This window comes from Peromyscus eremicus, chromosome 20, assembly GCF_949786415.1.
Source record: "Peromyscus eremicus chromosome 20, PerEre_H2_v1, whole genome shotgun sequence".
NCBI classification, from domain to species: Eukaryota; Metazoa; Chordata; class Mammalia; order Rodentia; family Cricetidae; genus Peromyscus; species Peromyscus eremicus.
Genome location: NC_081436.1, coordinates 42,679,499 through 42,706,141, shown reverse-complemented (window position 1 = coordinate 42,706,141; position 26,643 = coordinate 42,679,499). Strand labels below are relative to the sequence as shown.

The 26,643-nt window shown below is 41.2% G+C and overlaps 1 protein-coding gene across 1 annotated transcript in view; it reads left to right on the top strand.

The window, feature by feature from the left end:
• Fam91a1 (family with sequence similarity 91 member A1) overlaps nucleotides 1-26,431 on the top strand; it is a 40,173-nt gene extending 13,742 nt beyond the window's left edge. Inside the window, exons 9-24 of the mRNA XM_059248145.1 lie at nucleotides 1,395-1,501; nucleotides 1,585-1,623; nucleotides 2,042-2,154; nucleotides 2,748-2,863; nucleotides 4,109-4,221; nucleotides 4,513-4,599; nucleotides 6,175-6,307; nucleotides 10,463-10,611; nucleotides 11,795-11,929; nucleotides 12,118-12,231; nucleotides 16,540-16,612; nucleotides 17,389-17,538; nucleotides 19,597-19,701; nucleotides 20,210-20,333; nucleotides 24,159-24,228; nucleotides 26,220-26,431. Coding sequence (XP_059104128.1) covers nucleotides 1,395-1,501; nucleotides 1,585-1,623; nucleotides 2,042-2,154; nucleotides 2,748-2,863; nucleotides 4,109-4,221; nucleotides 4,513-4,599; nucleotides 6,175-6,307; nucleotides 10,463-10,611; nucleotides 11,795-11,929; nucleotides 12,118-12,231; nucleotides 16,540-16,612; nucleotides 17,389-17,538; nucleotides 19,597-19,701; nucleotides 20,210-20,333; nucleotides 24,159-24,228; nucleotides 26,220-26,405 — 1,814 coding nt within the window. The 3' untranslated portion in view covers nucleotides 26,406-26,431. The remainder of the gene's footprint in view (nucleotides 1-1,394; nucleotides 1,502-1,584; nucleotides 1,624-2,041; nucleotides 2,155-2,747; nucleotides 2,864-4,108; nucleotides 4,222-4,512; nucleotides 4,600-6,174; nucleotides 6,308-10,462; nucleotides 10,612-11,794; nucleotides 11,930-12,117; nucleotides 12,232-16,539; nucleotides 16,613-17,388; nucleotides 17,539-19,596; nucleotides 19,702-20,209; nucleotides 20,334-24,158; nucleotides 24,229-26,219) is intronic.
• Nucleotides 26,432-26,643: the final 212 nt, after the last annotated feature.

Here is a 26,643-nt window from a genome sequence, read left to right as displayed (position 1 = left end):
TGGAAAAACCCCGCAAATGGACAGTAGTATCAGAACATAGTATCATGAATGTAATAAATCAATACAATTAATGTAATTAATGAATATCATAAATATAATTATGGAATGAATAATGTGAATGTCATCAACGAATACCACAAATGTAATTCATATCATGAGTGTAATAATGAATATCATGGGTGTAATTAAAAAACAAATAAATAAATAATAAAATTAAAAAAAAGAAGCTAGACTTTAGTTCATACTTTGTTAATTTAATATACATTAGAAACTGATTTATATCTCTGTAAAGAGTTGTCTCATCCTGACATTCTAGATATAAGTTATATATTGAAATTCCTAACTGCTTCGTACCTTGGTATCTCCAAGGAAGGGACAATTATAATATTGTACAACTTGTAGGGCTAAAAGATGAAATGGTATATGTAATGTACTTGGCAGGTGTTAGCACCTTGCAAGCATTCATTCAGTGAATGCTTGAACACAGCAGTACTGTAGGATAAGAAGTAACTTGTAAAAAAGGGACTTGCTAAGATATTTCTAAGAAACCTTTAGTGTTTATTGTGGGGAACCTATGCACCCCACTTTCTCGTGAGATCGTTTTATTTTGTGTATGTAAGTGCATGTGATGCATGTACATGCTGTGGTGTTCATGTGGAAGTCACAGCACAACTTTCGGGAGTCTAATGATTTGCTCTGTCATGTGGGTGATTAGACTTAGGTGATTGGGCTTGACATCAGGCGCCTTCACCCAGTGAGCCATCTTGCCAGTGCTTCCCCAGGGTATTTTAAAGGGAAGCGTACACATGGAAGGGAGGGTGTGAACGAACAAAAGCATACTCCTTTACTGTTCACTAGGCCGAGCTTGCTGGTCAGTTAGATAAAAGTGCCGGGCATCTAGACAAGAGAGATAGCCTGAGTAAGACTTGAACATTCTACCATGGCTGCCTGCTGTGCTAAAGAAGTCTGGACCTCTGGCCAATGAGGAGGAGCAGATGTTAGCGACTTCTGCCGACTACACCATTTCCAAGGAGTATACACTTTCGAACAGTCTTGTGTTGCTCACTTTCTTGGCCTGTGAAGCTTCAAAAGCAGATATATCACAAACCTTTGTAGGCTCAGTTCTGCTCCTTGTGTTTTCACCAAGTCTAGACTGTCTAGTATTCCCTTCGCCTCAGTAACTCTGAGGGTTCCATGAGAACCCTTTAGACCACTCTGTGTAGATGGGGTGTGTGGCCTTGACTGGGAACTTTTGAAAGGTTGCTATGTAGTAGATGGAATGCATAAAAGCTGTATTCTGTCTCTGAATGATTTCTCTTTTTGCATAGGCATTTGAGTTCCAATGTTGTTTTATGAAAGCTAATGCTGAGAAAAGTCTGTTTTGTTTATTTCAGTTCCTCCTCTGGAAGGTTTTGTAATGAATCGGGTACAAGGTGATTATTTTGAAACTCTACTCTATAAGATATTTGTCTCAATAGATGAGCACACTAATGTTGCAGAGGTAAGTGTGGCAAAAACATTTTTGAATGTTGATATGCTGATAGTTCTGAGAATGGAATCGTAATTTTCAGTTTTGTTTTCTAGCTCGCAAATGTCCTTGAGATAGACTTATCACTGGTGAAGGTATGTTATTTTTTACCTTTTATTTGTAGTGTGAGTACTGGCTGGATTTTGCTGTTTGATTTTTATCTTGATACATTGCTGATCCCTATTGGCTGCTTGAGGAAATCTGCATGGTAAAGGGATAGTTGCAGAGAGAAAGGGGGAGCTGAGAAGCCCTGAGTTGGTTTTCCACCAGGTGAAACAGAGCACTCACATTAGTGTGCGCAGCAGGAGGCAGCCTGGTCAGTGCCTGTTAAAGCTGCACCTCTAGCCTCTTTAGAAGAGGGTTTAGGGGATGGTGGTCCTGGCCAGACTGCTCTGTAGGTAAGATATGGAAATGCTTGCACATCACCAGAGGCCTGGTCTCTTACAGTGTTTTTTTCTCTACAAATATTCTGATGTCTGTTTTAATGCTGATTTTCCTTAACATTCCTTTCAGAATGCTGTTTCAATGTATTGCCGATTGGGTTTTGCTCATAAGAAGGGACAAGTAATAAACTTGGATCAACTTCATTCATCATGGAAGAATGTTCCATCTGTGAACAGATTAAAGTAATTCATTTATTCCTTTGTATGATACAGTTTCCTTTTGAAAAGAATTTTTACATGCAGGAAGTTTATTTACCATGCCGTTGAGGTGAATCCTGTGGATAGTGTCTCAGTCATCTTGGTGTGAGGACCTTCTGTATAATCTGATGAAAACCAAGAGCATTTTCTTAGGAGAAAAGTACATCTGATATTTCATAAAATGTATAAGTTAGAAGAACTTGGATTCCCTGAAGCCTGTGCTTGAGTTTTAATTATAGTGCTTTCTTTTCTTTCTTTTTTTTTTTTTGGTTTTTTGAGACAGGGTTTCTCTGTGTTGTTTTGGCGCCTTTCCTGGAACTCACTCTGTAGACCAGGCTGGCCTCGCCCGGCTCTGCCTCCTGAGTGTTGGGATTAAAGGCGTGCGCCACCACCGCCCGGCAAGTTTTAGTTATAATGCTTTCTATGTGTGTCCAAAGCAACTTGAGAACCCCTCTGAGTCTCACACTTGTATATTAGCCTGTATTCTGGTGTTCGTAGTTGTACTTACAATAAGTAGCTGCTTTCATGTGAGGTCATTTATGTGATTTTTAAAAAGTGAATGTATTCTTCATTAATAGGAGTACTTTAGACCCACAAAAGATGCTCTTATCATGGGATGGCGGGGAAAGTAGGAGTCCTGTGCAAGAAGCTTCTTCGGCCACTGACACTGATACAAATAGTCAAGAAGACCCAGGTTAGCAACAACTCAGTTTAACTTAGAGTTTGTCTGTAAGTCTGCCAGCTATCCAGACACTGCCCTACATCTCCTTTATAGCTCTGTGTTAGACTTCTTATTTAGTATGCAATCTGAGTCCTTACCAATATTGTGAACACTATGCTAAGTCTCGAAGGTGTGATAAATAAGAATATGGCACTTGCTTTCTAGAAATTAAGTTGAGAGAGAAGCGGGGCGGGGGGGGGGGAGCGTAGCCCAAAAAAACAAAAAACAAACAAACAAACAAAACCCCAAGCAATTGTGGTATCTGGGGCTGCAAAAAAAAAACCCACAAAAAAACCAAAACTTCTTTACATTCAGGAAGAGGCTATGGGTTAGAGTGGCTGTGAGTTCACTGGCCAATGAGGGAAGGCCACTTCAGCCCGAGAGAAAGTGCAGGCTAAGCCCAGAAGGAGACACACAGGGTTTAAAGTTGAGGGTAGTAGGAACCTGGGGTGCCCTTTCTCCTGTTCTGCCTGTTACCTGAGACACACACTGAGGAACATAGGCCTGTTGATAGTACTTACTGATCTTGGTGATCATCAAGAATTTTTATTTCTGATTTTTAAGGAAATAACTGTGCCAGTTTGCCTCTCTGTTGCTGTGATAAAATACCCTGATCAAAAGCAATTTGAGGAGGAAAGGGGTTTCTTTCTGCTTTCCATCAAGAAGGGAAGGCCAGGCAGAAACTCAAGCAGGAATCTGCAGGCAGGAATTGAGAAACCTTGGAGGAACGCTGCTTACCTGTTTAGTCCCCAGGCTCATGTCCAGCTACCTTTCTTATATTTCCCAGGGCCAACTGTTCCGGGTGGTACCACCCACATCAATCATTAATCAGGAAAATGCCCCCAGACTTGTCTAATGGAAACATTTTCTCAATTAAGGTTTCTCCTTCCCCAAAGATTCTGGCTTGTGTCAAGTTGACTAACTAGGACATCAACACAAATTTAAATGACTTTTAAAGTTAAAAAAAATCACCCTCATCTGATGTTAGTACATGCTTGCAATCATAGTACTGGGAAGCTGGATGCAGGAGGATTGGAATTCAAGGCCAGTTTGTGCTACGTAGTGAGACCCTGACTCAGAGAAACTTAACTGTCTTAAGACTATAATATTGCTTATATTTAATTAAGTTTGTTTGGCTATCAGACAAAGCTGAAGTAAAAAACAACTTATTTCAGATGATAAGCATTGACTTGATTTCGTATTCTGACTTTTTTTCAGCTGACACAGCCAGTATAAGCAGTTTGGGTCTGTCCGCTGGGTATACAAAGCGCATCGCATTCTTATTTGACTCCACCCTCACTGCATTTTTAATGATGGGAAATCTTTCACCGGTAAGTCAAATGCTTGTTTCAATATAATGATGTTTAAAGTAAAGGTGAGATATCAAATCCTTCAGTGCTTTATAAAAATGTCTTTAAGTTCAGAGCTAGTCCTGAAAGCAGCCAGTATGTTTTACATTCCTTCAGACAGTACGAGAGTTTCCAGTGAGACCTGCTGTTGTAGTTAGAAGAACCAGTTGCTCATGTTGTCCATCTTTTAGTTTAAAGATATTATAAAGCATAAGTAATGTCAATAGCATGAAAAAGGAAAACCGGAGCTATAATATTGTGCTTCTTTCGCAGAACTTGAAGAGTCACGCAGTCACCATGTTTGAAGTAGGCAAACTCTCGGATGAGTCTCTGGACAGCTTCCTTATAGAACTGGAGAAGGTCAGTGCACCAGGGCAGCACACCTGGAGCTTTCCTGTTGCACGCAAGGGCAGCTCTGCTGATCGGCCTCTGGTCATGAGTCTGGAATATTCCTGCTCTTCCTGTCACTACCCCATCTTATCCTGTGGTGCTCACTAGACTTCACAGTGAAGGACTGAATGAGTTCTGGGATTTGTAAAGAGGCAGGACTAACTCTTAATATGAGTTGATGTGTTGAGAAATGAGTATAGACATCTTAATATGTGTAATATCTTTAAGTTTTTTCTAACCTTTTATTTTTTTAATTTGATGTGACTGAGGTAAGATCTGAGGCACTCTTACTTAAGTTTTTGTTCCTGTTGCTTTCAGTCTGGAACGTGTCCCTGAATATGGTATTATGCCTGCTGTTACTGCCTCTGTTAGCATCTTGGAGACATCAGCTGTATTTGCTTGTTATTAACCCCCTTTTCCCCGGGAGCAAGCCCAGTCTCACGTGCTCTTTGTTGGTGCTTCTTTTCACTGGATGTTTGAGTCCGTCCTATTTTCTTTGCATGCTGTGTTATCAGATCTGTTCCTTGGCTAACAGTTTTGGTAGGTTTTTGTGATTTATTTTTTGTATATTAAATGTTCTATTTAGAGAATTTGTAGTGATTTTATAATTTCTTTATGTCATAAATAGTTTTTTTTACTATTCTATAGGATTTCTGCATTCACTACTGTAAAAAATATGAAATAATACTTACCAATTGGTTTCATGTTTTCAATCCTTTATTCCTTATTCTCCCAGATGTATTGCTAGTTATTGTTTTATTGTCTCACTGTATTTTACATTCTGATCTCTTGATTACTTCTGTATGTTTTTTAGATGAAGCAGAACTGGCTTTAGAACTTTTCCTCTCTGAATCATACAAAAGCTTATAAAATGTGACAAAGAGCTTATAAAATGTGCTATTTAGCAATTGATTCAGTTGCTAAAATTGTTATACCTGGCGTCCTTTCTATCATCTTCATAGATGTACTACATTAGGAACTATCTTAGTTAGGGTTCTATTGCTGTGAAGAGACACCATGACCATGGCAACTCTTGTAAAGGAAAACATTTCATTGAGGGGCTGGCTTACATTTCAGAGGTTCAGTCCTTTATCATCATGGCGGGGAGCATGGCAGCGTTCAGGAAGAGGTGGTGCTGGAGGAGTAGATGAGAGTCCTACATCTTGCAGACAACAGGCAGTCAACTGAGACACTGGACGGTGTCCTGAGCATAGAAAACCTCAAAGCCTGTCCTCACACTTCCTCCAACAAGGCCACACCTCCTAATAGTGCCACTCCCTTTGAGCTTATGGGGGCAAATTACATTCAAATTACCACAGGAACTAATTCAGAATTGGTCAAGGTGATTTGTTTCAATATTTCCTGGGTAAGTTTTTGAATTACTTTTTGTTGTTGTTTGGGGGTTTTGTTTTGTTTTTATAGTTTTATAGTATAGTAAAGATATATATATATATAGTATATATATCTTTATATATATGTCACATGATTTTAGTAGATGGCATGAGAGTGGTATTTTAAAAAACATTCTCTTTCTTCTTGGTTTAGGTTCAGAGCACTGGAGAAGGAGAAGCACAGAGATACTTTGATCACGCGCTTACTCTGAGAAACACCATCCTCTTTCTGCGTCACAATAAAGATCTGGTTGCTCAGACTTCGCAGTCCGACCAGCCCACCTACGGTAGAAAAATCCACTTGATTGTGAAGCCCCGACTGTGAACCTCTTTCCCAGACTTGAAGCAGACCACGCTCCTCATTTCATCAGCGTGCTTTCAGACATTTCGTAGCTAGAAGATGGGATCTATAGCTAGAAGCTCGCTCTCTGAATGTCCTTGTCACGGTCGCTTACCTCCCTTGGCTTTCTTCTTCTCTTTTCCTGTACCGCTGACAGTCATTGTATTTAAATCTGCTTAGACTTAGTGTTCCTTCAGGAAGCTGCTGGACTTCCATTTCAGTAGATGGCCAACACAAACAGACTCAGCTCGGTGGCGTTGTTTGGAGTTCCTCATCTCAATGCTTGGTCTAGACAGTCTTCTTTTTTTCCCCTTAGAGATCGTTTATGGTTTTCAGGGTTGCATTGGATGGGATTTCTGTGTGTGTGAACTTGTGTTTCTCAGTGTCTGTATGTTTCTTGTGCCTTTCTTCTTTTTGTTTACTTGTTTCGTCCTATTCCAGTCTGTTTTTAATCTTATTTTATTATTGATTTAAGATGCCTGTTTGCACACTAATGAGAGAGGAAAAAGAAAGGGTGTAGATTTGGGTGGGTAGGGAGTTGGAGGGCAAACTGTAATCAGAACATATTATATGAAAAAATCTTTTTTTTAAAAAAAAGCATCTTTCCAGTATCACCAGTATAGGTTAGACATAAAATCCACTATTTGTAATTTGGTAGCCTAGTACTTTGGAAAGATTTGGAAACTACATTTATAGATGAGCAATCATAGTTATAAAAATCTTAGAAAGCTCTCCAGTTGCTGTGAGCTTTGGGTTTATAGTTCCCTGCCCTAATGTACATTAAGTGCATTTCATAGTTGGTACTGATAACATTGACTTTTGCCTGAAGGTTAGGAAACCCCTCACCCCTTTGTGTTTTGGAAAATGGCTTACTTAAGGACCATCCTTTTCTCACACAACTTATGTGAGATTTCTGTATTCCACCTCTGTTCATGTCTGACAAGGCCAAGACAGATCCCCTGGGTTCTCTTTCTTTGCCTCAAAAGAAATTGACTGAATTGCTTCCCATCTGATCAGTCAGAACAAGATGTTTGTTGGTCAAACTGTAGTAGGCTTCTTTGCCAATTCCAGGCTCCCAGAGTTCACACTGACTCACACCTTACGGTACAACATTCTCTAGTCTGCAGTTCTGTACATGCTCATCTTTCACACCACTTCTTAGCTGGTTTGTCTCTGCCCTGTATATCCACTCTGTAAAGACCTTAGGTCACTGCTACATTAGTCTCTGTTACAGCTGTGCTCCCTGCCCTTCAGTCCTTTTCAGCAAAGTCTTTCCTAAAGGCTAAAGTTTTTCTGGGATTTTTTTCAGTAGTGTCTTTTGTAGAGTTTCTCACGGTACAATGTAAATCTCTTTGGCCATCGTAATGGTATCTTTTCCTTTCTTTCCCTTTCCCAAGCCATCTGCTGACTTGGGTCATTTTACTTCAGGCTGCAGGCTCTGCTCCAGCAGTGTCACTTGGTAGAGGGCATTTCTGCTGACCCTGCACCCTGCCTTTGTATCTGCCTGGTGTAGACCAGGTACTGCCCCCATAACCATACATCTGTCCTTCCACTAGACCACAGGCCTTAGGCTCTTTAGAATAGGATTCTACTGAAAAGCAGCAAGAATAGGAATAATCTTTCGACATGGAATAAGTTGTTTATCATGACCTTGGCATGCCATTCAGAGCTTATTAGAAATACAGCTGTTGTGTTAAAGCAACTTCTGCTATGTCTGGGTCCAGCCCACTGGCTGATGGATAGTGTTGATAGCCTTCACAGTGCTTTCTTTCCTCTTCAAGGACAGATCCAGGCTAGGAAATGCTAGACCAAGTGATGCTCGTTTTCTAGAGGATTTGGAGTCTGGACTCATGTGCTGTTCATCTGCCTCTTGCTGATGATATTAATTTGCTCACCCAGTTAATGTGTCACGACTTCTTCATGATGAGGCTATTTTTTTCTCCTCAACTAAAAGGAAATCTATAGGAGATACTTGAAGACCTTGCAAGCATACTGCTTCTCTTCTGTCTCCCTGAGATTCAGCATTAGCAGTGACTCTTTCTCCACTATAGTGGTTGCAAGTTAGTCATGTTCCCTACTCTAGCATCACCTCCGTATCTAACAGTTCTCTCAGTGATTTGTCGTCATTACTGTCTTGGTTATTTCTCTCCTTCTCATTTTACCTTCAAACTGGTTTTTGTTTCCTTGTGACATAACTCCATTCCCGTCCCCCCCCCCCCCCAATAATACCTTACTGTGTAACAAAACAGTACAGCCTGATGTTATTCTATACTCATTAAGCAGTCTCCTAGGAACCGGCTTTTTTTGCGTGGGGGGGGGGGGGGCACGGGCTGCACAGACACACACGTGTGTGAGAGCCCAGGGTCCTGGTGCTAGCTATGCTTGGGGCATCTTGGTCCTCTCAGTAGTCTGTACACTTCTTTAGATGCATTCTTATTTGAAGGGGCAAGTGGCTCACTGATTCTCTGAAGTTTGTCCAGTCTGAAATATGTCCTTTAGAGAGCAATAGTATTTTTTTTTAAGTGTGTGGGTGTGTGTGTGTGTGTGAGAGAGAGAGGGGGGGGGAAATTGTGGGCTTAAATGTGTTGATCATACACATGGAGGCCAGAGGACAGATTTTCAGGAGTCATTTCTTTCCTTTTGTGGGCTCTGGGGCTCAGACTCGGGTAGTCAGGCTTATGCAACAGGTAGTGTGTTGCTGGGTCCTCCCTCGGGAGAGAGGGTGAGAAGGTGCGGAGTCAACAGCACAGACCCCAGCAGTCAGGTAAAAGGCAAACAGCAGACTCATTTTTTTTTAGCAATGGGGAGATCCTTATATACCCTCCTCACAGCACCCAGGCTGTGTCCTGATCTGGTGACATTGCGTGGTCTCCCCTCATTGGGTAGGCATGATCAGGACCTCTGACTGCGCCTGTTGCTAGGCCCTCAGGCAGACTCCAGATTGGCTCATCTAGGCCTTCTCTTCGTACAGTACTGTTGATTATCTGCATAGCTGTCTCTCCAGCCCAGAGAGCAATAGGATGTTCTGTTTTCCAGAGACTAAGGGCAGTGGTTGTTTAAGATGCATATTGAGTCCCTGTCTTATGGACCACCAATTTAGGGTACAAATTTCTAACTGAGGAATGTTTAACTTTATGCTAGAATCAGATCTGGGCTGTAATTTTCTCTAGTTCAGTCGTTCTCAACCTTTCTTATGCTACAACCCTTTAATACAGTTTCTCTTGTTGTGGTGATCCTCAACCATAATATCATTTTCATTGCTACTTCAGAACTGTAGTTTTGCTGCTGTTAATGAATGGCAATGTAAATATCTGTGTTTTCTGATGGTTTTAGGCAACCCCATGAAAGGGTCATTCAGCCCCCAGAGAGGTTGAGACCCACAGATTGAGAACCACTGCTCTAGAGATTGCAGTCTGGGGGAGAGAAGGACACAGCTTTCCTTGGCACTTTGGCTCTCAGAATTTACTGCAGAGTGCTTGGGATGGGAATGGAATGAACAGTATGGTTCCTTAAAGAGAATCTAAAGAAGTTCCACTAGAAGACAGCTGTCTTTCTAGACCAAAAACTTCAGCTTTAAATCTTAAAAATGTCTTTGTGGTCTTGTTAGGAATTTGGCACTTTGTAGTAGTTATTGTACCTTTAAAAGTAGTAAGTCTTGATGTAGCATCCTTGGGACCTACGTAAGTCTGCACCAGGTCTTCTGTGTATGTATTATGGCTTCCAGTTTAGTGTTTTTATGGGATTCCTGAGTGTGCAAATGAGTGAGTCTCTGATTCTTGTGCCTTTTCTTGGGCTCTTTTTGTTCTTTTTGTCTTGTTCAATTCCAATGTGATAGTTTTTGTTTTATTGTATTTTATTATTACCTCTTAGAAGCCCATTCTTTTCTAACAGGAGACAGAAAGGGAGTGGGTCAGGATGGGAGGGGAGTTGGGGAGAAACTGGGAGGAACAGAAGGAGTGGAAACTAATATTATGTGAGGAAAGACTCCATTTTCAATAAAAGGAAAAAATAAGTCTTAAGGCAGCGGATCACCAGTTTATCTTCAACATTTTTGTTTCACATGGTCAAGCCTTTCTTCCTTGTGTGCTTAATTGTGACTTAGGTTTTCCCCTGGATCTCTTGCGTTGCGAAAGCCTTCTTGGTTTGGACCCAGCAACCTGCAGCAGAGTTCTAAACAAAAATTACACACTACTTGTCTCCATGGCACCTCTTACCAATGAAATCCGGCCAGTCAGCAGCTGTACCCCTCAGGTAATAACTCACTTGGGGGATACAGATGGAAGTGTGGTTATTTCATTAAGGAAACAGATCAGTTTTCTATTGCCAGATGCTGCTGTCACATTCAGGTTGTAAAGTGTAATTGGTATATTTAGCTTGTGCATCATTAAGTGACTCGTGACACATTAGATTAAAAATTATTCATGTGAAGTATTTTAAGAGAACATTTTGAATGCTCCAGAAAGCAAGCTTGGATGAATTTAATTAGGAAAATATCAGCTATTTCAGGAAAGTAGAGTTGTGATGCTAAATTAGCTGAGAAGAAAAGATGGACTTTGTAAGCTAGAGCTTCGTAGTCGACCGCAGACCTTGTCAGAATGACTATTGGTCTTTGAAGAGTAAGTGAGATACGTGCCTTTATATACTCAGCAAGGAAGATGTACTTGTGACATTTTCAGAGAGTGGAGGTCATACTACTGTGCAGTGGTCTATCCTGCCTTGATTCTTGAGTGTGCCTTGCTTGGTGTTAGAGAAGAGAGGAGGGGATTTTGGTACCAGATTTGTTTTTGCCGCCCGTGTGCCCTAGTTGACTCAGATCTCTCAGCCCCATGACAAAGTTTCGGTCTTGTGTTATCAGCAGTGGTCCTAGATTTGCTTTTAACTAAGCTTTTGTGTAATTCTTTACACCCCCTGCTGTTTAACTCAGTATATTCTCACAGTAGAAATCTATGAACTGTCTGTACCATGGGAAAATGGATGGAGGGGACATCATCCTTCTTTTGAAAAATAAATGATTGATAATAATAATAACTACTACTGTAATGTGGAGTTTATTTGCCAGGCGCTATTTTAAGCAGCTGTACAACATCTTCATGTGGTAGCTATTTTCTTGTTTTTCTGTAGATGGAGCAAATGAGGCACAGAGTAAGGAACTTTGTTAAGGTGATGTGCCTGGAGGGATGTAGCCTAGACTCAGACTGAGGCAGTCCACTCCACAGTTGAGTCTCTTAACAGTGTAGTGATATGATGTGTCCTCTTAATACCAGTATGAAGAGAAAACTATTTTACTGGATTAATTAATTAATCTTCATAAGGATAAGAGCAATTAAAATATGTATGAAGCATTTGCTACTTAGAAGATTATACTTGGTCATTTGTGAAATTTGACTCTTTGGATAAGTATTATAGCTTTATCTTACCTATTTTATGGCTGTAGCATATTGGACCAGCTATCCCAGAAGTGAGTTCTGTCTGGTTTAAATTGTATATTTACCATGTCACGGGGCAAGGACCACCATCTCTCTTGCTGTCCAAAGGTACAAGACTCCGGAAACTGCCAGATATATTCCAGGTATGTGTGTGGGGTGTGCTCCTCCTTTGTTCCATTCTGTTCAGGATCGAACCCAGGGCCTCCTGCATGCTGGGCAAGCACTGTGAGCTGTTTAAGGGAAAACAGAAAGTACTTGGCAGTATTAGGCCACTTTCTTAATTTTTCCCTTCTCTAGAGTGCTATTCATGTGTTATTTGTCTTTCCAATAGGGTTATGATCGGTTACTTATAACCTCTTGGGGCCATGATCCCGGGGTAGTTCCTACGTCAAACGTGCTCACGATGCTGAATGATGCTTTAACACATTCTGCAGTGCTAATTCAGGTATGTTTTGTTTCGTTTGCAGCAAAGTAAATTTAGGTTTCTTATCACTTGTATCACACCATCCACATGCAACTGAATTGTAGTCAGATGACATTTAATTCAAAGTTGAGTTGTAAGAACTCGGGTCTGCCGGACCATTTTTGTGGGAGTGGTAGAGCAAAGTGGACGGTGAATTTGGACCACACTTAAATTGAAGTCTCACTGTTAACTGTGCAAGTCTTTTGTTTTTTTAAATAACTTTGTTGATCTGTAATTCACGTGGTATAAGTAAGCAGTTTAAATTGTACAATTCAGTGGCTTTTAGTTTCTTTACAGATTTGTGTAGCTGTCAACAACTCAACTTTAGAATATTTTTGTCTGCTCAGGAGTGAACCGTATTCTGTTCATCTGTTTTCCCTCTAACCCTCTTCCCCCATTCTTCCTAAACCTAAATAACATACTGTCTCTACATTTGCATAGCTTAGTCTGGACATTTTATGTCTATGGCCTATGATGTGCTGGATTTTGGACATGTTGGGGATCAGGCAATCGAAAATATTCTGAAATTCACCTGAGAGGCTGCAGGAGAGATGACTGAAGTGTCAGCCTCAGCAGATGGGTGGTAGCTGAATTCTTGAGAAAATAAAGTTAGTCAGGGGAACTGTGTGGTAGGGAAAGTGATAGGAGGTGACAAACAGTCAGATGTGCTGGACCTGGACTTAAGTGAGACTGTCCAGATTCACATCATGGTTCCACTAATGATCGATTGCTGTCTCAGACAAGGTAAATGACCTCTCTGAGTTCCAGTGGCTCTAGCTGTCTCCTGGAGATAATAGGAACCCCTGTCTTTCTCAGGGTGTTGAAGAAATTGGCTGAGATGAGACTTGTCATAAAGTGCTTTGCACTGAGCCTGACAGGGGCAGGTGTGAGGGTGTCGTGTGTGGTGGTGGTGATAGGTGAGGCAGCTGTGGGCATTGCTTCCTCTCTTGTGACTGTTGTGAGTGTCCACTCACTTCTGTAAAGTGAGGGTGATTGCCAGGGTCCATTCTGCACGTAATAGTTAATAAGTCAGGGCAAATCATAGGGATTGTGTTGTTGTTGTTTCGGTATCATAAATATGAATAGGAAAAGATGGGTTTGTTAGTGACTCTCCTCTTTGCTGCAACCAAGTATCTAGCCAAAGCAACCTGAAGAGGTTTGTTGTGGCTCACAGCGTGAAGGGAAGTCCATGGCGGAGGGGGAGATGGGATAGCAGAGTAGGAGGCTGACACTGCATGAGTGAGAGGTGAGTGCTTGTTCGCCTGGGCTGTGGCTTCCCACCTCTGACCCTCGCAGCGGCTCTGTGCTTCCTCACGTCCTGTCATGCTGGTGAGAAACTGCAGGGAAGTCAGCAGATGACACCTGCTGGGAAAGTGTCTGGTCACAGATTTGCTCTTGCTAGAAAAGAACACCTCCTTTATGAGAAGTTTCCCTTGTTAGAATTTGAGAAATACTACAATTAAGATTTTTAATAAAACTACAATTTTATTTACAACTTTCTAGTTTTGGATTAAATCGTAAATATCTGTGGAGTAGATGAGACATCTGTCAGAAACACATTATGAACTGTTTAAATGAATGTGATTTCATACTTAGTGTGATTGCATATTGAGTATGATTTCTTGGCTCTATCAACCATACCTCCTTCCTCTCTGTAGACTTTCTCCCGCCCAGTCCCTTTCCTTCACTTTCTTCCTTTGTGTGTCATTTTGAGGCAGGGTCTCATATAGCCCAGGCTGGCCTTGAACCTGATGTGAGCCTCTTTTCTCTGCCTCCCAAATGCTGGGATTCCAGGTGTATGCACCTATTTTAGTTTGCTTTTCTGTTACTGTGATAAAACACACTGACCAAAAGCAGCTTGGGGGAGGTGGGGTTTATTTGGGTTCCACTTTAGGTCACAGTCTGAGGAAAATGAGGGCAAGAACAAAAGCAGGAACCATAGAGGAACACTGAGTACTGACTTGCTCACTGTCTTATGCTCAGCAAGCTTTCTTACACAGCCCAGCCACCCACAGTGGGCTGGGCCTGCCTATATCAATTAGCGGTCAGTAGAATGCCCCAGTCTGCTGGAGGCTATCCCTCACTTGAGGTTTCCTTTTCCTAGGTGACTTTATGTTGTGTCATTGATAATAAAAATTAACCAACACAACACCACACCCAACTACATCAGTATTTCTTGAGTTTAAGTAACAGGTCTCCTTTAAGGGTATATAAAAATGTATATATCCTCAATATTTACTTCAGTTCTTCATTATAATAATGCTGGATATATGTGAACATAAAAATTAAATTATTCATGTTTATTGTCTTATACCACTGTAAACTCTGGGAACTAAAGACAAAATTTTCAAACAAATTTAAATGATTAATTGAATGTGGTAGTTGAATAATTTGTAATGTGAGAGAATGAGTTTTTTAAATAATATTTTTATTCTTTGAGAATCTCATACAATATTTTTGAGCATATTCATCTCCCCTTGCACCTCTTCCTAGATCCACCCCATCTCCCTACTTACCCATCTTCATATTCATTCTCTCTCTTCCTCTCCAACCCTCTGAGGTCACCTTGTGTTGCCCAGCTACTCCCAGCTCTGCAGCCTGCTCTGGAGTGTGGTCAGTACACCAGTGTCACACTCCCTTGGCAGTTGTTAAATGCCAATAGCCCTTCCCCCAGGGGTGGGACTTCATGCCCATTTACCTTCCTTCATGCTAGGATTTTTGTCTTCCTTGAGTTTGATTAGGTCTCTTACATGCTGTCACCATTGCTGTGACTTCCTGTGTGCAGCTGCCCTGCTGTGTAAGGAAAGCACTGTTTGCCTGAAGTCATCCAACCCCCTTTTCACATTGATCGCTGAACCTTGAAGGGAGGCCTGTAATATGTATGTCCCATTTAGGGCTGAGCAATCTAAAGTCTTTATTCTCTCACATTGACCAGTCGAGACTCTCCATGTTGATTGCCATCTACTGCAAGAAGTTGTTTCTCTGATGAGGGTTGGGAGATGCATTGATCTGTCTATAGGTATTTCATTGTTATTAGGAGTTGTTTTAGTACTAATAATCATTTAGCAGAATAATAGTTCACTCCTAGGGTCTATGACCTTCCTGTTCTCTTGGCCATGTTAACAGTGCCGAGAGATTCCATTTCATGAAGCAGGCCTTAAATCCGCTCAGAAAATGGTTGGTTGCTCCCTAACATTTGTGACAGACACTGTTGCACCAGTGGGCACATGTTGCCAGGCAGCTCATTACTGTAGCTCACAGGATTCACATCTGGGTGAGGAGGTTTTGGTGGGTAGCACTCTAAGCACTTGGAAAGGTAGCCATAGAGCTGAAGCTTCTAGGTCTGTACCCACTTGCTTTCTCAATGTTCTGTGGGTCAAGTAAGTGGTGTCTTCAGCAGTGGGGTCTCACTGTCCATTTCTGGAGGGTAACCAAGAGCATTAGCAGTAGCTTGTTAGGTTTGGGGGTCTTTGGGATGCCACTAGTCAACAACTCAGAAAGAAGTAACTCATCTTGGTTCTGGAGATGGGGGGACAAACAGGACACCAACAGAGGAAATGAGTTTTAAATGTTTTAAGTCCATGATGTATTCACACAGTTCAGAGATAAAGCTGTTAAGAGATGCACAGGGGAATGTCTCTTTCCTTTTCATCCTCTCTACCTAGTTGCCAATCTTTGTCTCTCAACTAAGATGATCCAGTTTAGCTTCAGCTCTATCCTGTCTGCAGAGGCAAGCTAGATGACCCTGGGCTTCTTTTCTTGTTGATTATAGATCCAGTTGAGATTTTAGAGAGTTCTTTCCTTTCTGCAGCTGAACTGAAAATGCATACCATAATTTATCAACCAATCCTCTGTTGTGAGGTGTTTTGGTTGATTCTGGTGTATGGAATTATTAGCAGGTATCTTTGATCCTTCCCTTGCAGGAGTTTGAGTTTTGTATCCCAGTTAGTCTCTGCCTTTCCTTTTCTCTCAGAACTACGGCTGGGCTGTGAGCATGTGCACTTCAATCCTTACTTGGCTCAGGCCTGTCTGGTTTGCCTGTTATAATAGTTAGTCAGCCTTCTTCTTTCTTTCTCTTTTCATATGTTCAGTTTGAAAAATATTGTCCAAGAAGTTAATAAACAGATAAGATTCCTTGCTGGGAAAAACCTACAGAATTATCAAAGGAATTTTGATAGAATATCATTGTAGAATGTGCCATGTTGTAGCACAATTTTATTTATTGTCTTCAGTTATTGGAAATGTTGATTTCTCATACTCCTTTCCACTTGCATTTCTTTCTGTTTGTAGGGACATGGTTTGCATGGGGTAGGAGAGATTGTCCATATACCGTTCCCATTTGATGAAGCAGAGCTGCAAGGAGGTACCTTTTGAATTCTATCCATTTGACTTTATCGTTATCCCTGTCAGTCATTGGTGGAAAATGACAGGAAGTGAGTTCTTAAAAATGTAAATTCTGTGTTTTTACCCTTTGCTGTTAAAAGAGTTGGCAGAAGGGAGTTTTCAGTTATGTGACTTTCTGCCAGTGAACTGTTAGACAGCCAGTTAGACCGTTGAAAGAGTGCTGGTGTGTGTGCCTTAGAGATGAAGAGATTAAGTGTGTGCTTTTCTAGATGGACGAGTTTCTGTATGTGGAGCCTTTTAGTCCTTTCCTTTTATTGTTGGTTTATTTGAAGATTGGGAGAGAAGACAAGGCACCAGGAACAATTATGCTTAGAGAGTATAACCCACATTCTTTTTCAGAGTACTCAAAACAAAGTTTGTGATGTGTGCACTTGGTTCCGCGCACATGCGCATGTGTGTGTGTGTGTGTGTGTGTGTGTGTGTGTGTGTGTGTGTGCAGATGACGTTGTCCTCTAGTCCTCCATTTCTTCTAAATTCTAAGGACAAAATGTTTGTTTTGAAGATGCCAGACACTGACATCAGGATCTTTCACTTTACAAAATGTCAAGAACTAATTAGCAGGAGCTTGTGTGAATTATTTATTAAAGGGGGGGGGGCTATCCTCTTATATTTTTTCATTGAAGTCAGCTTGATTTAATGTGTGACAGTAATTTAAAATAGTAAAATGTGCATTGGTTTTTGGTGCTGTGTCGCGTGATAACACTCCATTAACGTCCTGTTGCTGCTTTGTTCTAGAGTTTAGCCGTGCCAGCATGGCTGTCCATAAAGCACTGCAGATCTTGAGGAAAAAAGTGGACTTGCAGCATTTCTGTGGCTATGTCACCATGCTGAATGCTTCTAGCCAGCCTGCAAGTCGGAAGCTCAGTGACGCTTCTGATGAGAGAGGTTAGTCACCATCTGGGTTCTCTGATTAAAATAGCAATAGCTGAGTTTGAGTTTAGCACAGTCTTTACGTGTAAACCCCAGCAAACCTCTGTGGGAATGTTTTCATGAAGAAATAAGAATGTGACCTTATGGGATACAGAACTGCTGCTGGCTCAGCCTTTTACCATTGCGTCTATGTTCATAGACTTTGAATCAGATTAACTTTAGGAGTGATGATTTCAAAACCCATGCCATTTTGTAAAAACATTTCCAAACTAGACTTACTAATTTGCAGATTCCATGGATTATATTAAAAGTAATTTCTTTCCCCTCTTCTTTCTTCTTAAAAACACATTATTGTTACTTTATGTGCACATGTATATGTGCACTGTAGCTGGGTGCCTGGGGAAGCCAGAAGAGGATGTTGGCTTCTGTGGAATTGGAGTTAGAGGCAATTGTGAGTCTATGTAGGTGCTTGGACTCAAACCCAGGTCAGATCCTGATAGCTGGCATTTTTCTTGTGAATATGTAACCGGGTTCACGAAACCTCTCTCCAGCCCTCTTTTTTAGTTCTTGATTTTGTTTGGATCTTGATACCTTAAAGCACAGGTTACACCCATTTCCTGTGCGGCCTTCCTTCCTCCTTCCATCTCTGGGCTGTCCTGTGTGTCCGTAGCAGACTAGCTCTTGCTTAGCAGTTGTTTCTGCTCTGACATGGGAGAGTGTATATAGCTTTGTGCGCCATGGTACCAGCTCTGATCCTCCAACTCTGAAAGTGACTGTCAATGGTCAACTATTTCATGATGCTTTCAGTTTGAAATTCCCAGAAAATGTGCCTAGTAGTCAGCCAGTGGACTGGGTTGGCTCCCATTTAGTGTCAGTGTACTACAGGTCAGTTCTTTAAGTCATTTGTTCCACAGACATTTAAACAGCAATTAACTATTTGAAGTCCTGGAAGCATTTAATTTTTTAAGTCCAAAGAGTAAAACCTCAGTAGGGAAGATAAATGAATCTGCCTGCACTGCATAGTTAAAAGACTGAGAGGGGACAGGGGACTGCTTAGAGTCCACGTGGGAGACAGAAAAGGAGCCATGGGGAATGCATCTTAGAGAAAGCTCCGTTGGAATGGAGCTTTGAAAAGTGAGAAGTTAGCCAAAAGATGGTGGCTTTTTTGTTTTTGTTTTGAAAAGGTAATTAGAAAGCAGAAAATAGCCGGGTGGTGGTGGTGGTGGTGGCGCACGCCTTTAATCCCAGCACTCGGGAGGCAGAGCCAGGTGGATCTCTGTGAGTTTGAGGCCAGCCTGGGCTACAGAGCGAGCTCAAGAACAGGCACCAAAACTACACAGAGAAACCCTGTCTTGAAAAACAAAAACAAAAACAAAACAAAACAAAAAAGCAGACAATAGTGTGGCTCATTTTAGCCAAAACAAAGGAGTTGTTGGTGAATAGGTGAGTCCAGAAGGTGGCTAGGGGATCTCATGTTGCTGAAAGATAGAGGGATTCAGAGAAGAATTTTGAAGACTACTCAGACTGCAATGCGTATTTCCGTGGATGTGGGGATGGTTTTAGGAATGATGGAAGTGGCCATCCGAACTTGTGTTCTGCTTTGTGACTTTGGATGTTTTTAGCTCATGATTGATTTTTGACCTTGGGAAATTTTACACACATGGTAAGATCCTTCGTGTTGATGGCTATCAATCCTTTTCACATTCACAAACTTATCTCTAGACATTTGTCAGGTATGTGCTGCTTAAGCCAAAGACACCTGTTAGCCTGTTTCCCATTCTTTAATCATTTGATGAGAAGGGAGAAAGAGGAAGGGACGTAGCTGTGAGGTCTAACATTGGGCCGCAGCTTTCTTTAGATTGTGTGGCTGACTGTAGAGAGCGGTTGTATCTTGGACTGCCCTTAACAGATCTTTCTTTTTCTTCTTTTAATTTTACTTTTTTTTATTGTTTGATAATTGATTTTTTATTTTTCTGTCATTGTTTCCTGAAGTCCCCTTTGTGCTAAGACTTATTGATAATTTCTGCTGAGTACTAGAATCCTCATAGTATTTTATATCCTTTAAATTATCAGGTGAGGCTGATTTGGCTTCTGGTTCGGATGTCAATGGAAGTACAGAGTCATTTGAAATGGTCATTGAGGAAGCAGCTACAGATTTGACAATAAAACAAAACTCTGGTAAGATGTTAAAAAAATCTTTCTGCAACTTTTTAGGTTCCTTTGTGGGGCTTAGCTCTTCTCTTGAGCAGTTTCCATGTTGTTTTATTATTTACAGTGGAGTTTTGTGTTAATATGGTTCTTCTAAGAAACATGTTCATGCACTTAGAATGACTGAAGTAATAATATAAAGTATAGCTGAGAATAATGACTTCAGTTTCATGATTTGTATGATAAACACTCCATTCATTTTATCATCTTGCAGATGTCCTCTTCTACTCTTTTTGAGCAAGCGATTACCTGGAACATTTAATGAAAAGCTGTCTATCTTTTCCCCAGACATATGTACATAATCAAAAGACACGCTCTTCCACTTTGAGATTGATGGCCCTGTTTAAGTCCATCCCTGCTTGAACTCACTAGTGGGTGCCATGAGGGTGGGAGGGCTCTAGGGCCTCAGTCTGGAAGACCTTGCTGCTCATACAGAATATGTAAGTATATAGTCTCAAGCTGTCTGTGTTCTTGTTAGGGGCCACAGCAGAAGCAGATTGGGTTCCTCTTGAGCTGTGTTTTGGAATTCCTTTGTTCAGTTCTGAATTAAACCGGAAAGTTTGTCAGAAAATAGCTACACATGGCCTTTGCAGAAAAGAGAGGTAAGGGCTTGTGTTCTTCATCCCCGTTTTTAAGTTGTCATTGATGTTGCTCTGTCTTGCGTCTTTGTTAATTCACACATTGTCTTAGTTAGGATTTCTGTTGCTGTGAAGAGACACAAAGAGTGGTTTGGAAGAGAGATACCCACAGAGTCCCCCTTTTAAACTTAGGAAAACAAAGTTGGCCAGCAGATCAACCTAAATCATTTGACTTAATGGAGTTTAGATAGGAAAGTGTTCAACTGATAATGTCAACAACCATTCTCTGAAATAGCTTGTCAGAATAAAAGTATAAATATTAGTTTGGAGCTGAAACCGTCCATTACTTACTCTCTGCATCCTCTGCAGCCATGAATCTTGGCATGCACCATTGTTCCCTGGAAAGAGAAGCTTCTGTGATTATAAGGCTGGGGTGCGTGTCTGTGGGTATAAGCATAACTGTTAAGAGCGTCCTGACACTCTGAGTTTGCTAAACAGTAGTCACTCTTCTCTAAGGCCTCTGCTTTCTTCTGCCGTGGTTTTTGACCAGATTTGTAACAACAGGGATGCTCTAAAGGTTCAAGGAATGTTGAAGAAGAGGGGCTGAATATAAAATACCATCTCCTGGGCAAGACATAGCCATTGTAATCACAAGTGATAGCAGATCATTGTAGATGCCTGCACTATTTCTGTAGAAGGATGGGCTGGCTCATCAGCAGTCAAGCACAGATGGAGGAGGAGCAGAGGGGGTCCCACGCTTCACTGTTGGACGGTTCACTGCTGATAGATTCAGGGAGAGGGAAGCATTGCCTTCAGTTGTGTACCGGGTGGTGGCCCCTCCAGGCGCCAGTGTATAGTTACGATTCAGTGCTTACACAGATGGCTTCAGGTAAACTTAATGGGTCACCAAAGTCCTGAAATTGGGAAAGGAACAGGTAGGGATGAGAGGATTGGGAAGGATGGGAAGGAGATGAGCGAGGGATGGGTGGAGAGTAATCAGAATGCATTGTATGTGTGTGTATATATACACATCTGTGTGTGTGTGTGTATACACACACATACATTTCTAATAACAACCATTTTTTTAAAAGTGTAAGTACTATGAAACGTCAGAGATTGTCCCTATAATTTGTACTAATTTACATATCTGGAAAGTTATATATGGGTAGGTTGTGTTAAATGTGCCAGATATTTTTATTAGCTTGTTTTATTTAATATTTATATGTATTAACAATTTAAGTAGATCTTTTGGAAAAAAATAACTTCAATTTTGGTTATATAAACCCTGCTCCTTTGTACCAACTTATGTCTTGGTCACTGTTCTATTTGCTGTGAAGAGACACCATGACCATAGCAACTCTTATAAAAATATTTAATTGGGGGCTTGCTTACAGTTTCAGGGCCTTAGTTCATTACCCTCATGGTGGGGAACATGGTCACAGCCATAGTGCTAGAGAAGTAGTTGGGAGCTACATCCTGATCTGCAAGCAAAGAATGTGAGTGCACCTGGAATGGGCTTTTGAACCTCAGAGCCCACCCCCTAGTGACACACTATGTCCAACAAGACCACAACTCCTGGTCCTTCTAATCCTTTCAAATTGCTTACCACTCTAATGGTGTTATAAACTTGCGAGAACAGGGCCTAAGAATGAGGTGGACAAAAATCTCATGCAATAGCCAACTTTAGTCAGAGCATCAGAAAGTTTATACTCTGAGGGTTAAGAAGAATCACACAAGCGAAGTTCTCACGAGTTCAAGCTGTATACAGTCACAAGGACAAACTGCACATGGCAAAAACATGTTTTTCCATAGAGGCATATAAACAAATAGCACTAGCCAGCTGTAATAAATGTTCTACAGTAAACTCATTCCTATTGGCCACATTGGGGAGGGCCACGAAAGCACATTCCAAGAACAATTCTGTGTTTTTGACGAATCTGAGGTCACAAGACTTTTGTTTGTTTTCTTAGAATTTTGTCACAAGCACTCAGAATTCTGCTCGAATGACTCCTTGGATTGAGACTTCATTCTTGGACCTTGTTCTGACATAAATAATGCCATTCCCTGGTGACTAAGTATTCAAATATATCAACCTATGGGGCCATTCTTACAGCACCACATTCCACTCCCTGGCCCCCATATGATTTGTAGCCAAATCATATTACAAAAATACATTCAGTCCATCTTCAGAAATCCCCATAGTTTATCATAGTTTCAACATTGTTTAAAAGTTCAAAGTCTCTAAGACTCATGGAAATTTTTTAGCCATAACCCTGTAAAATCCAAAAGCAGATCACATACTTCCAACATACAATGGCACAGAATATTCATTACCATTCCAAAAGGGGTGGAAAGGGTAGTAGTGAGAAAATACTGGACCAAAGCAAGACTGAAAACCACCAGGGCAGACTCCAAATTCCATATCGCCATGTCTGATGTCAAAGCACTCTTTGGATCTCCAACTTCTTTCAGTTTTGTTCACTACAACACATTTCTTTTGAGCTGGTCCCGTACCTGGTCTGTAGCTCTCTTGGCAGTTGTCCCACAAAGCTCTAAAGCCAGAGCCGTGGCCAAAGTGTCAAGTTCTGCTTTTTGATGGGCTGGAACTTGGCCTCTTTGTTCAAGTACATTTGCATAAGCTTTCTGTTTTGATGATTTCCTTCACTGACTAAACTTTTCATTAATTCCTTTTCACAAGTTGAAAACTTAGCTGGTGGAGTCTTGTCCCGAGGTCACCACTCCCATTTTTCCATTTAGCATCAGGCTTTTCTTTAAATTTTTTATCTCCTTGAGCACTGGATTTAGCTCCAGTATGCTTCCTGGTGCTCCTTTTCTCCTCACACTACATTTTGTATTTCTCTTTGTCCAGTTTGTTCCCTTTCCTTACAGATCTGCGTAAGAGTTGTTACTGATAACCACATGGCAGTCAAGACTAGGCTGTCTGGACATCTCTGTCAGTGCTATTAATCCGGAACTTCAGTTTAGCCTCAGGAAAAAATTTAAGACAAGCACAAAAAGCAGCTACATTCTTTTTGTCAAAATATCACAAGAGTGGTCTCTATGCAGCTTCCCCCTCTGAAACTTTTTGGGCCAGGAAGTCTTAATTTACATTGTACCTAGCACCACTGTCTTCCATGCTCCCACTAGTATGGCCCAGTAAGTCCTGTTTTCCTAACCCAAAGTTCCAAAGTCCACGTTCCACCAATAAACAGCATGGTCAGACTCATCACAGCAGTACTGTACTCCCTGTATCAACTTCTGTCTTAGTCACTGACTATTGCTGTGAGGAGACCGTGACCATGGCAACTCTAGTAAAGGAAAGCATTTAATTGGAGCTGGCTTCCAGTTTCAGACCATGGAGCATGGTAGCAAGCCATAGTGCTGGAAAGTATTGAGAGCTGCAGACAGACAGGCAGACAGACAGACAGGCTGGGGGTGAGGGTGGGGCATGCCTGGGTCATGCATGGGCTTTTGAAACCTCAGTGACATACTATAGGGCCAAGCCTCTTAATCCTTCTAATCCTTTCAAATAGTGCTACTCCCTGGTGACTAAGTGTTCAAACATATGAGCCTGTGGAGGCCATTCTTATTCAAACCACCACATAAACTTATATTTTAACTTAGATCTAAAGTATGGTATTTTATTTAAAAATGGCCTCCTTTTTATATACTATTAGACCCATTGTTAAAACAGGTAAAATTTTTGATACAATTAAAGATTTTTATGTTTTATTACATTGCATATTCATACATTAATTATTTAAAATGATAAAATTTAACTTGTAAAAGCTTACTTTTCACCATTATATTTAGTTAAAAATATTTTTTTCTCTCCCTTTATTTTTTCAGCCTTCAAAGCCTCTTACATTCCAGTAGAAAACTCTCTCTACAAGTCCTTAACTTTGTTCATTCATTCCAGGTAACGTAACCCAAAACGTGCAAATGGTGTTTATATAGAGCTTTATAATATGTGAAAGGCTTTTTTTAATGTGTTTGATTTTGAGTCTCCCCAGTATGAGGCTGTGTGATCAGCATGATTCAGGATGTTAATTGACTTGCACACCTCACTGATCTGGCCTTCCTAGACAAGGCCTGGCCTCTTCATTCTGTGCCGGGTTCATTCAGCCCAATAGGCTTGACCATGTGTTGCATGTCACGGATCCTGCATGCTAGTGTGGAGGTCAGGCTGTGGTGCTTACTCCTGCAGTACCGCCTCACTGTTGGGAGGGGTGCTGGGCAAGTAAAGGTCAATGGTGTGGAGAAAAAGGATGTTCTAGGCTTTATAGATTCATAAATAAACTTTGAAAATAGAATATTCAGAATATCTGATTCAATACTATGAAGTCAATATTTTAGAGTTTTTTCATTCATTTATTCATTCAGTAAATACTTGAGTCTGCCCTCTGCCAGACCCTTCACCAAGTGTCATGGAAACTGATATGGAAGACATTAGTGGAGCATGTGATATTGTGTAGACTCAAACATTAATGTTTGTAAGTAATTACAGATTTCAATAAGTGCTTTGAGGGAGCTATAATCTGAGAGAGTCTGAAGGAAGCCCCAATTTACAAGATTAATATATAAACTGAAGCCGATAGGACAGAAGAGAATGGTAGAGACAGACAAGAGATGCAGAGGTCCTACTGTCAGGAAAGCGCTGGGCACACAGGAACAAAAGGCAGCCATGATGATAGAAACATCCTAAAAAAAGCCGATGAGGTTGAAGAGGGAAGACCTTCCTGAGCATGGGGACAAACTTGTGTTGTTTCTGAATGAATGCCAAGAGACATGGCTGAAGACTAGTGAAGGAAAGAGACTGTTCTGGTGGAGTGCTTTAAACGGAGTGGTAGTGTTGGAGAGGCACAGGCTAGAGGCAGGGTCCTTCAGATGCCCTTGTAATTGCCTGAGGAAGACATGCTCTAACTGAGTACTCTTTCACTGAAGGATACCTGAAATGTGCATGTACTCCTAGTAAAGGGTTCTTTATTGTACATGTACTATCTTAACAGTACAGAAGTATAATATAAGGAGTCATAAACAGGTGGTGAAGTTCTGAAATGCTCAGTACTCTATACCACTTTGGAATGCACTAGCTCTGGCAATGTTGAGTGCCGAATCATTGAGATATGTTCTGAAGATAGATATGTACAACTTGATGAATTAAATGAAAGGGAAATAATGAGGGTGTAGTAGGAAGAAGTCAAGACTGATTCTCACACTTCTTGTTTAGCCAGAGGAGTGGAATGGGGCAGGCTGGGGAAGAAGTGGGGATTGGGCATGGTAAGTAGGTAGTGCAGGGAAGACACCTCAGAACCGTAGTCAGACCCTTGGATGCTTGGGAACATGGGTCTGAACCTGTTCATCTGAGAAGCCCAGGAACACGTGCTTGTTCAGGTGTGGAGTGGGGTGACGGCCTTTTTATTGGCCTTCTGTTTTCAGGTACCCCTTTAGCTAGGTCCAGCTCTGAGAACTCACCTTTTATCCCATCATCCCATAGACTATTTCTGATTGTTTTCAAAGCATTTCTTATAAGTGCTTGTCATTTTTGCACATATTAATGTTTGCTCTTGTTTTTGGTAGTTCTCTCTGCCTCCCACAGTACTTTACATGCTGTGGTGATACAGTGTAGCCTAATAAAACTTGCTTGAAGTTCAGAGAACAGAACAAGCCACTAGATTAAACATAGATGCTAGGATTAAAGGTGTGTGCCACCACTGCCTGGCATCTATGTTTAATCTAGTGGCTGTCTCTGTCCTTTGATCTTCAGGTACATTTTATTAAGGTATACAATATATCACCACAACATGCTATGAACATTTCTCAGGTAATCAGGTCCATATATTTTTCATCAGTTCTGTTTCTTCGCTGAATCTCAATGTGAACTATTTGTCCTGTTCCTTGGTTTTTTAGGAAGGTGCTTCAACTCTGGATCTTCACACGGAGCCCAGCTTTCCAAGTGTGCTTTCACAGTCGTCCTGCACCGATATGGGAGTTCCACTTCCTGCCAAGAACTTAATGTTTAAAGATGGCATCTTATCAGAGTGGAGTGGACGCTCACCTTCCTCCCTTCTCATTGCTAACCTCCATTTGCAATAATTTGATTACACCATGTATTGCTCACACGTTCTGCCTTTTTTCTTTCTTATGTTGGCTTTCCGGTGTCAGCCATCAAGAGCGTCCTGCCGCTGCGGGGCAGTTCGTGCTTCGCTGGTGGGAATGCTCAGAACATGCTCCTGTTTGCTGAAGCCGTGGTGTTGCACATCCTACTGCAGCAAAGTGCTTTCCAGCAGCCAGCACTGTATTTCTACCTTGAGACAATCTGCGTTTCTTTTAT